General features: G+C 43.1%; 1 protein-coding gene across 2 annotated transcripts in view; it reads left to right on the top strand.

Annotated features, from left to right (window-relative positions):
• The window catches only part of KIZ (kizuna centrosomal protein), a 247657-nt gene that overhangs the window by 76147 nt on the left and 157027 nt on the right, over window positions 1-14483 (top strand). For both annotated transcript variants that reach the window (XM_040351175.1, XM_040351176.1), the window contains exon 8: window positions 12722-12857. In XM_040351175.1, coding sequence (XP_040207109.1) covers window positions 12722-12857 — 136 coding nt within the window. The remainder of the gene's footprint in view (window positions 1-12721; window positions 12858-14483) is intronic.

Here is a 14483-nt window from a genome sequence, read left to right as displayed (position 1 = left end):
CCCCCCCACCCCTTCAACCTCTGCAGAAATGCTGGCAGCACTCATACGTCTATTTTCCAAAGACAACCTCTGAATATGACGCTGAGGACATGCACTCAACTTCTTTGGTGGACCATGGCCTGTTCTGAGTGGAACCTGTCCTGGTAAACCGCTGTATGATCTTGACCACTGTGCTGCAGCTCAGTTTCAGGGTCCTGGCAATCTTCTTATAGCCTAGGCCATCTTCATGTAGAGCAACAATTCTTTTTTTCAGATCCTCAGAGTTCTTTGTCATGAGGTGCCATGTTGAACTTCCAGTGACCAGTATGAGAGAGAACACCAAATTCAACACACCTGCTCCTCATTGACACCTGAGACCTTGTAACACTAACGAGTCAAATGACATCAGGGAGGGAAAATGGCTAATTGGGCCCAATTTGGACATTTTCACTTGGGGTGTACTCACTCTTGTTGCCAGCGGTTTAGACATTAATGGCTGTATGTTCAGTTATTTTGAGGGGACAGTAAATTTACACTTTTACACAAGCTGTACACTCACTACTTTTTATTGTAGGAAAGTGTAATTTATTCAGTGTTGTCACATGAAAAGATATATTAAAATATTTACAAAAACGTGAGGGGTGTACTCACTTTAGTGAGATACTGTATATAACATGAGGTTGTAAAAAACAATTCCAGGAACCCAAGGGGGGTGATTGTCCTCCGTCCTTACTGAAAATGGCTGTAGGAATAACAGCAGTGAAGATAAAAACAATAAGATAATCAAGGTAATCAAATGCATGCATGTAAAAGTACATACTGTATATTGTTAGTAATGGCTATTTCCCAACCTTTTAAAGGCATCCCAATTTTTATTTTGAGGATTCGGGTGAAGGTCCTCTATAATGAATTCTAAATGCGTTGATCATGTGGGGCTGTGATCCACCGAAACGTTGGCGACTAAAGTCTGTAAAGTCTTTAACCACTTCCATACAGGGCATAGTTCCCGCCCAGACCAATTTTTAGCTTTCAGCGCTGTTGCACTTTAAATGACAATTGCGCGGTCATGCTACACTGTACCCAGACTAAATTTTTATCACCACAAATAGAGCTTTCTTTTGGTGGTATTTGATCACCTCTGGGATATTTATTTTCTGCAAAAAAAATTAAAAAATTACCGATTTTTTTTTGTTTCTGTTATAAAACATTGTAAATAAGTACGTTTTCTCCTGCACTGATGGTACTGCACTGACGGGCACTGATAAGGCGGCACTGATGGGCACTAATATGTGGCACTGATGGGCGGCATGGATGGGCACTGATAGGCGGCATGGATGGGCACGGATAGGTGGCACAGGTGGGCACAGATAGGCGGCACGGATAGGTGGCATGGATGGGCACGGATAGGCGGCATGGATGGGCACGGATAGGCGGCATGGATGGGCACGGATAGGCGGCATGGATGGGCACTGATAGGTGGCACGGATGGGCATAGATGGGCACTATTGTATGCGTTGTACTAATGGATGCCAATCGGTGCCAAACAATGCCTGCCAATCAGTGATGCCCATTGTGGGCACTGATTGGCATCCATTGCGGCACTGATTGGCATCCATTTTGTGTGTCCTCCTCATCCCTGGTGGTCTAGGGTGGCATCTTTTTTTTTTTTTATCCCTGGTGGTCTATATGGCCATCCCTGGTGGTCCAGTGGGCATCCCTGGTGGTCCAGTGGGCATCCTCGGGGGGGGGGGGGGGGCTGTGCTGATAATCGTTTAGCACAAACCCCCCCCCTGTCACAGGAGCAGCCGATCGGCTCTCCTCTACTCGCGTCTGACAGACGCGAGTGAGGAAAAGCCGATTACCGGCTTTTCCTATTTACATCGTGATCAGCCGTGATTGGACATGGCTGATCACGTGGTAAAGAGTCTCCTTGAGAGACTCTTTACCTTGATCGGTGTTGCGGGGTGTCAGACTGACACCCTGCAAAAAAGATCGCCGCGATCGCCGGGGGCGCGCAGCGGCTCAGAATCCTGAGGACGTCATATGACGTCCAGTCAGGATTCTACAACCACTTTGCCAACGTCAATATGTCATTGGCGGGCGGCAAGTGGTTAATTACCGCCTGTGCGTGTTATACACACAGGTGTATAACACGCACCTTCATTTTAGGAGGGAAGTTTCAGGAAAAAAACTTACATTTTAAATAGAGTACTTTGAAGCAAAATAAGGATCAGTGCCCATCAATGCAGCCTCACCATTTCCCATCTGCAGCCTGATCAATGCGATCTGCAGTCTCACAATTGCCCATCAATGCAGCTTGAGCAATGCCCATATGCAGCCTCACCATTTTCATGAATGCAGCCTGACCAATGGCCATCTGCAGCTTCACCTCAGTTTACTGCTGCCTCAGAGGGAACAGGGAAGGGGGCGGGATAAGCGCCATCAGATTACATACAGCGAGAATCTCCTGTTTACTCTGCGGCCTTTTTAATACAAAGTCCCGCCTCCTGGACGGCTTCTATGATAGACAGAACACTGGTCCAATGCTGCCAGGAGACGGGACTTCCTATTACAGAGGCAGCTGAGTAAACAGGAGATTTTCACTGTATGTAATCTGACGGCGCTCGTCCCACCCCCCTCCCCGGTCTCTCCAAGGCAGTCCAAATTGCAGTATCGGCGTATAACACGCACACACTATTTTCACCCGATTTTCAGGGTGAAAAAGTGCATGTTATATGCCAATAAATACAGTATTTATGCTCTTCAAATACCTATGAGTGCCTATAGCATTGTGTTCACTTGTTTATAATATGAATTTATACAACTACATCACCAATGCTTTTTTCATACGGCATACCATATAAATTTTTTATGTATAAATATATACATTATTAGCCAGATTCAGAAAGAGTTAAGCCGGCGTATCAGTAGATACGCCGTCGTAACTCTGAATCTAAGCCGTCGTATATTTAAGTGTATTCTCAAATTGAGATACACTTAAATCTAGCTAAAATACGACGGCCTGCGCCGTCGTATCTTGGCTTTCTATTTAGGCCGGCCGCTAGGGGCGTGAACGCTGATTGACGCCTAGAATGTGTAAATCAGCGAGATACGCCTATTCACGAACGTACGATTGCCCGTCGCAGTAAAGATACGCCGTTTACGTAAGGCGTTTTCAGGCGTAAAGTTAGTCCAACAAAAAACTGGCCTAGCCAGTATGGACGTCGGTCCCGCGTCGAATTTTGAAAATTTTACGTCGTTTGCGTAAGTCGTCCGTGAATGGGGCTGGGCGTAATTTACGTTCACGTCGAAACCAATAAGTCTTTGCGGCGTACTTTGGAGCATGCGCACTGGGATATGTCCACGGACGGCGCATGCGGCGTTCGTAAAAAACTTCAATCACGTCGGGTCACGATTCATTTGCATAAAAACACGCCCACCTCTTCACAATTTGAATTAGGCGCGCTTAGGCCGGCACATTTACGCTACGCCGCCGTAACTTAGGACGCAAGTGCTTTGTGAATACAGCACTTGCCGCTCTAACTTACGGCGCGTAGCGCAAATACCATACGCTACGCCGGCTCAAACATACACCGCCCTACGTGAATCTAGCTGTATGTGTGTATTAGCCTCTTATATTGATGAATATCAGTTTATTTTTTTTACTGGAGTTGATTTTAGCTGAAAAAAGCTAGATACTGGGGTATACTAAAACAAGAAAACCGCTAGTCTCCAGGAGGATGGGCACAAAAACCACTAGATACCAAGAGGTTCTAAAACCCACTTCAAAGTGAAATTCTGTCTTTGCAGCTGATTGTTGCGGTTGTTTATAAGCTCAGTGTCTCTGAATGCTGATGGAAACAGCTGTGCGTTACGCTGTGGGAGTCTGGAAGCTGAAAAATGATTCTTCAGATGGCACACACCATGCCATACATACTGTTTGGCTGCATGGTAAGCTAAGAACTGTAGTTTCACAGCAGATCTTGAGCAACAAGTTGCAGAAGCCTGCTTTTAGAGAATTCATCTCTGTTGTGAGCACTAAACACAGTTCCCTGTCATCATTTGGTGCATGCTCTGGCTGTCTATACGGAATTTGCATAAGTGGAGCATAAACTGTAGCAACTAAAGGCAGACCACGCAGCTGGAAAATTGGACCCGAAGGAATGGCAAGCTAGTTTATACTAGTGAGGCTGGGGGAAAGGTGTTTGCAAAGTCTTTATGAAAACTTCCCAAAACAATAGGCCATTCCTTGTGTATACAGTATATATATACTGTATGTATGTATGTGTGTATGTGTGTGTGTGTGGGGAGTAGGGATGAGCAAAACACTCTGGGCCAGATTCAGGTAGATCAGCGGATCTTTAGATCCGCGTGATCTATCTGATTTAAGATACGCTGCCGCAAGTTTGAGAGGCAAGTGGGTAATTCACAAACCATTTACCTCCAAACTTGCGGCGGCGGATCGTAAAACCCCCGGCGGAATTCAAATTCCGCGGCTAGGGGGAGTGTACCATTTAAATCGGGCGCGTTTCCGCGCCTATTTAAATGAGCATGCGCCGCCCGCGAAATTTCCCGGCGTACATTGCTCCCACTGACGTCACTAGGACGTCAGTGGTTTCGACGTGAGCGTAACTTGCGACGCGCGGGTTTCTGAATCGGCGTACGCAAACAACGTAAAAAAATTCAAAAGTGACGCGGGAACGACGGCTATACTTAACATTGGCTGCGCCTCATAGAAGCAGGGGTAAGTATACGCCAGGAAAACCGCTACGGAAACGTTGTAACAACACTGCGTCGGGGCCGCGTACGTTCGTGAATTTGCGTATCTCGCTGATTTCCATATTATTCAGTGTAAATCAGCGGGAATGCCCCCCGCGCCATTTTCAAATTGAAAATAAGACCTGACGGTGTAACACAGTTACACCTGTCGGATCTTAGCCATATCTATGCGTAACTGATTCTATGAATCGGGCGCATAGATACGACCAGTGTAAGTCAGAGATACAACGGCGTATCAGGAGATACACCGCCGTATCTCTGTGAATCTGGCCCACTTTCTTGCTTTCTGTGTCCCTGCTGTTTATATTTGCCCTCTGTTTGAGGGTGTTGGGAAATTAAGCATTTTACAGTTCTTACCAGAATAAAATATGAGAAGAACTGTTCCATTGGGAACACTTGTTCTGGAGCCAACATACATTAGATTTTCTATCACCTCCTGTTGTATCTATGGGACAGAAAATGAAGGGCAATCCCCCCAACAGAACACAGACTGTAAAAAAAAAAACCTTGGTTTGCGAGCATAATTCGTTCCAAACATGCTTGTAATCCAAAGCACTTGTATATCAAAGCATTTTTTTTACAGGGTAAAACAGAGAAGAGAGGCACCTCCTATGTGTAGCAATATGTTGCTAAATGTTGTATCTTCATTAAATGTAACCATATTGCTACACTTAGAGGCTCCTCTCTTCTTTTTTTATACTCAGTTGTGACATGACTCTACTCTTTTATATCAAGACATGGCTTGTATATCTAGGCAAAATGTATTAAAACATTTTGCTTGTCTTGTAAAACGCTCTCAAACTGTCAGGAAAGGTTCCATCCGCTGGTGCTATTTATTATCTGGCTCGCAGTACTGCGTTTCACTAGCAAGTGTCTCCTGGCAGTTTGGAACTGTCAGGAGAACTTCTCCCTGCTGGTGTTATATCACCTTTGGGATGCAGTACTGGTCTCCACCAGCGGATGGACCCTGGCAGTGTGGAGACGGCCTTTACTGCGCTCAGGTGTGACCTGAACTCAATCGCCACACCTCTACATATACCCGGCGTGTGCAAGCATACCTCGCCCTGGTATCTTTCTACTATCCTGACCCTGATATCCGAACCCTGAGCCTGCTATCCTGACCCTGCTTCTGATCTGACCTGATCCCTATCCTGGACTTCTGATCCCCATCCATCATCTCCCTGTTCCTGCTCATTCCCCGTCCTCTATCCTTCTTATGACCTCCCTGTGTATGGCCTGGCCTGTTTATGAGTACGGTATCTCCCAACACTGTACATATTGTCTTTAGCATCGTTTTGTCACTGCTTGTTTATTTATTTATTGCACTGTGTTTTGTTGGAGGTGGTGGGGTGTTGCCCCTTTTTCTTAATAAATTATTATACTTACCTATATACGTCTTGGGTTTCCTCTTTTGCAGTCACATAGTCTGGTCTACTAATTTCCTTGACACAAACCAAGGTTTTACTCTAATGGTTTTAGTGAATTGTATTTTTAGACTGCATTTTAATCATTCTTTATCTGATAACAGGGGTATCCAAACATTCTAAACAAAGGGCCAGTTTACTGTCTGTCAGACTTTAGGGGTGTCGGACTGTGGTCATCAGGAGTAGAAAATGTCCCAGCATCAGTTGGAGTAAACAATGCCCCATCTGTGGTGTCAATGGAAGGAGTTGCGTCCCATTGTTGGTGTCTTAGGTAGAAATTGTGCTCCATCGTTGGTTTTATTGGGCCACATTGTTGGTGTCATTGGGAGGAGCTGTGATTCATCGTCTGTGTCATTGGTAGGAATTGTGCCCCACTGTTTGTGTCCATGAGAGGAATTGTGCCCTGTTATCATTGGAAGAATATATAAAGAATAAACTGTGCTGTGTATAATGCAAATCTAAGCCACCACACAACTTTGGAATAGAGCAAAATAAGGTAAATTGGAACAATGTAGCATTAATACCTGTGTAAAGATATGGAAAGAACCCACATCTAAAGATAACAATATTAGTGTGCCAACAAGCCTTTACCATATGTTGGCACACTAATATGTCTAGTAAGGTCACGTAGTGACTTTTTAAGATTTAGTCATGTATTAATATATGCAGATTTGGTTTGTTATCTTTAGATGTGGGTTCTTTCCATATCTTTACACAAATATCATTGGAAGGAATTGTGCCCTATCATTGGTGTCATTAGTAAGAACTGTGCTCCATCATTGGTGTCATTGGGAGGAACTGTGCCCCATTATTTGTGCCATTGTTGGTGTGATTGGAAGGAACTGTGCCCCTTTGTTGGTGCCATTGAGAGGAATTGTACCCCTTCATTGGTGTCAATGAGAGGCATTGTGCCCCTTAGTTGGTGACAATGAATGAAAAAGTACCCCAAGGGCCAGCTAAGAGCAAGCAAATGGCCACAAACGGCCCCTGGTCCGCAGTTTGGGGACCACTGTCTTATACCATAAAATAAAAAATACCCTTTAAATGTTCTCATCCTACCTACATAACTCAAGTAAAGTCTATGTGTGTGTACCTACATTTATTTATTGCACACATGCTTTAGAATGTGTATTTTTAAAAGTAACAATATAATTATTATGGTAAAAAAAAAAAGTGGTATTTCTTTAACTTATAGTTTATGCATAATCCCATTTTGATACATTTATCTGGCAATGCAATTCCATTATTTTAGTACCATTTCTCCGCTTCCTAAATATGTATGCTTTAAACCAGCAACACATACAGACACCTCCATAAATCTAAATATCATTTGCATGCATAGATAAAAAAATAATTTACAGGACTTACTGCAGGATAATTTATAGAAATGATTGTACAACAATGGGACAGTTACCATAGAAACACCCCGTGTAGAGCAGCGGGGGATAAAATCAAGGTACAAATGCTAATAGAGGTATATAATTGCTTGATCAAGATCCAACTGCAAGTGATCACATTGAGATGGAGCCGACCTACAAACTGCATAAATCAGGGAATAATTAGCATGAAACAATATTTATAGGAGGTTACAGTAACACAAACCTTGTATAAGTTAAACATACCATAAGTAAATACAAAATTATTGTAAAAAATTTTTTAAATAAAGTTGGAGTTTGGGCCATTAGTGAAAAGAGAAACTGGGTGATGTGGAGTCATTGATTGTAAGAATAGAAATACACTAGTTTCATTTCGACAGCAGTGATTGTTCATGTTACATGCTGAGATATATCCTCATAAGCTCTATAGGGGATGTCTTAATAATTTACAATTTCAGGTGAAGATCTTCCATTTATACTGTTGAAAGTTAGTGTAGAGAGTCATTGTGAAATGAAAGGTCTGTTGTGGTTGTCTTAACCAGTAGTGCTCCATTTTTTCAAGAGAATTAAAGAGGTTCTCCAGTTAAAATAAAATTCTATAGATGGAAAGCCAGCAGAATGTGTACAAGCCCAGGGAAAGTTCTTGACGAAGCAATTGATGCAATCCATAGACATTTTGGTGTTTTTAAAGTTCCTGTAAACAAGAAATACATGGGCAATTAAATTTTTTCTTCTTTATTTTAAAATTTTCAGTCTACATTGCAATCAGAAAGTGGCATTACAATCACATAGTATTGGTCATGAAAAGAGGAGTGGTACGTCGGTACATAGAGGATTATCATTCATGGCCTATTACATAAGAGTTATGCCAGGTTATGAAGTCAGTCTGTGATCTGTTTGCTTGGTATTAGTGTGTGTGTGTGTATAAAAGGTCAATGAGTTTCTAGACTCCTGACAGACCCTTGCATCTTTCATCCAGTGCTGCACTGACAATTCTGGATTCTGATACATGGGGAAAGCAAAATAATTGTCAAGGGATCTGTGAGAAAAGGTAGTTGAACTGTATAAAACAGGAAAGGTATTTAAAAAGATATCCAAGGAATTGAGAATGCCAATCAGCAGTGTTTAAACTCTAATCAAAAAGTGGAAAATAAGGGGCTCTGTTGAAACCAAACCACGGTCGGGTAGGCCAACTAAAATTTCAGCCACAACTGCCAGGGAATATGGACAACGACCAGTAAGGAAAAAGGTGCATGGAGAAGACCAAGTTCATATACAACTTTTTAATTCAGTTGTATATGAAATATCTTATGAACAGATGCCTTTGTAAATATTTGCTCTGTATATGATTACAGTACTTGTTAGAGGATCTGAGGCCCTGGTGGAGCAGGTTTTTCTTGCGAAACGGGTTGGCTTATCAACTGGGTCCCAAAGCCAAGATAGATACCCATATAGATGCTCTATTTGTGAATATGTTATTAAAACAAACCTTTTAATCTTCGTGATATCCAATAAAACTGTTATATATTTTTTTTACATGTTTTCATTGTTTTGTTTCTATTACACCCCAGAATGTACAAATCAAAGTCCCAGTCTACTTTTTGGTTTCCATGATTAAACTTTGGAGACGGTACCTTCCAGATGGTTGATCATACTTAACACTCTATCCCCACAGATAAGGTAGAAAAAAAATGAGTGGAGTGGGGGGGGCGGCGACACACAGGCAGGATCACTGGAGGATGGTAAAAGAATATTATTACCCTGTGTCTCCAAACAGTAGTGTCTGGCCTTCAGCTGTACAAGTATATTTAATAATAAAGAACAAAGAAATATTTGGACAGCCGCACTCCAGGAAAAATTCCTTTAGTTGCCTTTATTGGTAAAATAGAATAAAAAACACTACAAGCCACAGCAAGAAAATGGGGCACACAGGTGACGCGTTTCGCACTAGTACTTCGTGCTTAGTCATAGCCATACATTTAATCATACATGAGCTATTTTCTATAAGCTTGGGCAGCTTTTCAGTGGGGTATATTTGGTAAACAAAGGGATTGATTTTCTAAATCTGGAGAGTGAAAAATATGGTGCAGCTCTGCATGGAAACCAATCAACTTCCAGGTGATTTGTCAAAGCTTAAAGGGGTGGTTCCCCCTAAAACACATTGCTAACAATAGATTCGTAAGACCCGTTACACTGCGGGTAGGCTGGCTTTTTTTTTTTTTTTTTTTTTTTTTAAGTACATACCGAGATCTCCCCGTCTCGTCCCTTGTCGGTGGGCGTTCCTAGTTGATTGACGTTCCTCGGACGGGCGCGTACGTGACGTCACGACTTTCCGAAAGAAGCCGAACGTCGCTGCGCATGCGCCGTATAGAGCCGACTCTATACGGCGCCTGCGCAATGACGTTCGGCTTCTGTCGGAAAGTCGTGACGTCACGTATGCGCCCGTCCGAGGAACGTCAATCAAATAGGAACGCCCACCGCCAAGGGACGAGACGCCGAGATCTCGGTATGTACGAAAAAAAAAAAAAAAAGCCAGCCTACCCGCAGTGTAACGGGTCTTGAGAATCTATTCTTAGAAATGTGTTTTAGGGGGAACCACCTCTTTAATTGAACAAGCTGAAGTTAGAAGCTGATTGGCTACCATGCACAGCTGCACCAGATTTCGCACTCTCCAGTTTTAGTAAATCAACCCCAAAGTGTAACTCCAGCCAAACTAAAAAGACTGCCTGCAAGGCACCTGGGAGAAACCCAGCACCTTAGCCCAATATCCACTGATTCTGGGTCACAAGAGAGCACAAGTAAGTGCACTTCTGTGACCCACATTCGAAGTATGGGCAAAAAAGCTTTGGGGCTCACTGTTATGGGGCTCTCAAGGTTGCTCACTGTGGTTCCTGGGTTTGCCCATACCACTAGGGAACCTGGAACTATGGGTATCTGTTTCCGCCAAGTAAGAAGGAAGAATCCCTAATGCAACTAATGATCCTAGAAGATTATGTTACTTCTGGGGTCACAGCTGTGATTCCTCAGCTAGTTTAACCAAAGATGTAGCTATTCCAACAGGATCTGTGCTGGAAAAGCTGCATAGGAGGGTAGGGGAGATATTGGGGGTCTAATGGACCCTTAATGACCCCATAAAGAACACTTTACACTTGCCCATGCTATCACATAGGGAACTTGTTAGCCCTCTTGTGATGGCAATAAAGTAAAAAACAATATATAAAAAGAGGAAAAAAAATGTAACTCGCCCCCGTACACACCCTATATTAAGTGTAGGGCAAGCACATTTATATAAACCGCAACAGAAACCTAAATTGTGTCACACTTGTGAGGTATCGTTGTGAATGTCAGAGGTAGAACAATAATTCTAGGGCCATAGTTCATGGTTAACTCTGAATTGATAACCTGCAAAGGATTTTTGGAGCATCACCTATGGAGAGTTTTGTGTAGAATAGTTTTTCTTGATTCCATGGGCATGCACAATTTTAAGACTTTACATGTTTGGTATCTATTTAATTGATGCAACCCCATCTTTTATACAAGGGGTCTTCAAAAGGTTTCTGCACTTTTAGATGTAGCACTGTACCCTTGAAGACTGCTAAGAATTACCTGCTCCTCTGCACGGCCATGACCAAGTGAATCTTCCAACCCACCTGAAACTCTTGGCTCAGACATCCTGTTAATACTATAGAGCAAGAATTAAGCAGATCAGTAGTAGAGCTGGGCGATTTTGGCCCCCAAAAAAATCTGCAATTTAAAAAAAAAAAAATCATTCCCACAGCTCGCCGCGATCCTGGGAAAAGGCCGCAAGGCCGGACTCCACGAACTAGGCCAAAGCCGTGGATCGCGGTGAGCAGAATTTTCTGCGAACCTGGGAAAAGGCCGTGGACTAGGCCGAAGCCGCGGCCTCACCTAAAAAAATTCTGCTCACCGCGATCCTGGGAAAAGGCCTCATTTTATCCAGACTGTGCACGGCTGCAGCTCTTCTCTCTCCTCACGTCCATGTCTCACTGGCTTTGCTGGGGCTCCGGACCCCATTGACCCCTAGGGCTTTCAATCGGCGTCAGTGGATGCAGCAGCAGAGCTTGTGAGCTATCAAGCATGGATGAATGCCCCCATGGAAAGTGTCTTCCCATGGGGGCACTGAACAGAGAGGAGGAGCCATTAGCACTTGAGGGGGCCCCGAGAAGAGGAGATTTGGGGCAGCTCAGTGCAATTCCATTGCACAGAGCAGGTAAGTATAGGCCGTGTACACACCAGCAAACATGTACGATGAAACCGGTCCGCCGGACCGTTTTCACCGTCCATTTCTGCCCGGGGCTTTCTGTACGATGGCTGTACTAACCATCGTACAGAAATCCGCACGTAAACAATACGCAGGGCGTGTCCGCGGTGTCGCCGCGTCGATGTCGCGGCGACGTGGGCGGGCCTGCCAGTTAAATGCTTCCACGCATGCGTCGAAGTCATTCCACGCATGCGAGGGATGGCGGGCGCTCGGACATGTATGGTAGGTCTGTACAGATGACCGAACATGTCCGAGCGGGCAGGATTCCAGCGGACTGTTTTAAAACAAGTCCAGGAATATTTGTCCGCTGGGAAAAGGCACGGCGGGCAAATGTTTGCTGGAATCCTGCACGCTCGGGCCTACACACGACCGAACATGTCTGCTGAAACTGGCCCGCAGACCAGTTTCAGCAGACATGTTTGGTCGTCTGTACGGGGCCTAGAGATTTTTTTTTATTAAAAAAGGAAATTAAGACATAGTTGGTACAAACCAAGTCGGAGCTAGATTTCACATGATTCTTTAGAATCAAAGGGGTTGTTCTCAATTTAAATCTGTGTCATAGCAAAATAAATACTCATTGCAGCTAATGCTGAACTTTGATTTCTTGCAAAAGTCAGATTTTTCTCAATCGGAATTTCAAAATGTTTCACTTGTTTTCTTGCTTGGATTAGAGTGAAATGTGTTCATGGGTTATTTACTGCTGGAAGTATAAAACCAAATGACCTTGAAAAAAAAGATAGGGTAGTAGAATAGCAGCATACGTGTAACGTGTAACGCAAAAAAAAAAAATTAAAACAAGCATTTAATTTTTAATTTACACGGCTAATATACAGATATACATAAGATAGGGATCTTCTTAGTTTGTCTATTTTTATTTCCAGGACTATCTCTCCATTATTGAGAAACCATCTGCTTGGCCATGTATCTTTCTTGAAAGAACGTGGGATTTTGAAAGGCGGTGTTCCAGCAGGTTTTGCCAGCGCATTGATACTGAATGATGAAATGAAAACTCAGCAGGTAGGAGATGCCTGTTTTGATAATCAATGTGCCTAGTTATTTTAACAAGTTGGATTTTTGCAAGATTTTTCCTGTAGAGCAGAATGTTCCAGCTTTAACCATTTTGGCATCAGAAAAGGCTTGAAATATATGTTTTTCGTATGTCTCATGTCAAAGAACATGTTAACAATCGACACTGCTCTGTAAGCAACATTCTGTTTTCTTTTTTTTACATTGAACTATCCATTAACTATTGTTCATAATGTCCTGCTCTATTTAGGGGTTGTTAGAGTTGTTGTTTAAAGCAAAAGGATCTTCGGGAAATACAGTTGTGCTTATAAGTTTACATACCCTGGCAGAATTTATGACTTCTTGGCCATTATTCAGAGAATATAAATGATAACACAAACTTTTCTTTCACTCATGGTTCGTGTTTGGCTGAAGCCATTTATTATCAATCAACTGTGTTTTACTCTTTTTAAATCATAATGGCAACAGAAACTACCCAAATTGCCCTGATCAAAACAAAAGTTTACATGGTTATTTTGGCCCAATAACATGCACACAAGTTGACGCAAAGGGGTTTGAATGGCTAATAAAAGTAACCATCCTCACCTGTGATCTGCTTGCTTGTAATTAGTGTGTGTCAATGAGTTTCTGGACTCCTGACAGACCCTTGCATCTTTCATCCAGTGATGCACTGACATTTTTGGATTCTGAGTCTAGGGATAGGAAGCTGCGCATGGGACGTATTTTGACATTCCAAAATGTCAATGATCCAAAACACAAGGCCAAGTTGACCTGTCATTGGCTACAGCAGAATAAAGTGATGTTTCTGGAGTGGCCATCTCAGTCTCCTGACCTCAATATCATTGAGCCACTCTGGGGAGATCCCGAATGTGCAGTTCATGCAATTTACAGGAACTGGTGGCTTTTTGACAAGAGGAATGGACAGCTTTACCATCTGAGAAGATAAAGAGCCTCATCCACAAATACTGCAAAAGACTTCAAGCTGTCATTGATGTTAAAGGGGGCAATGCACGGTATTATGAACTGGGGTATGTAAACTTTTGATCAGGGTCATTAGGTTTCTGTTGCCATTATGATTTAAAAAGTGTAAACACAGTTGATTGATAATATATGGCTTCAGGAAAACACAAACTATGAGTAAAAGAAAAGTTTTTTTTGTGTTATTCATATTCTCTGAAAAATGAAATCATAAATTCTGCCAGGGTATGTAAACTTATGAGCACAACTGTACCTGCCAAATTGCCCCTTTGCTTCTCCTGCTCCATTGTAAGCATGCACTAGTTCCTTGATGTACCTCTAAGGCCCCGTACACACGATAGAATCTATCCGCAGATAAATCCCATCTAATGGGTTTCTGCGGATAGATTCTATGGTGTGTACACTCCGGCGGATATTTCCGAATTCCAGCAGATAAATATTTGTCGACATGCACAGCATATCTATCTGCTGGAATCGGATCCCACGGATGGATCCGCTCGTCTGTACAGACTCACCGGATCCATCCGTCCAAAGGGATTCCCCGCACGCGTCGTAATGATTTGACGCATGCGTGGAATTCCTTATATGACAGCGTCGCGCCCGTCGCCGCGTCATAATCGCGGCGACGGCGCGACACGT

Source organism: Rana temporaria, chromosome 4 (genome assembly GCF_905171775.1).
Source record: "Rana temporaria chromosome 4, aRanTem1.1, whole genome shotgun sequence".
Classification (NCBI taxonomy): domain Eukaryota; kingdom Metazoa; phylum Chordata; class Amphibia; order Anura; family Ranidae; genus Rana; species Rana temporaria.
Note: the sequence above shows the minus strand (reverse complement) of the source record. Positions and strands in the feature narration are given on the sequence as shown.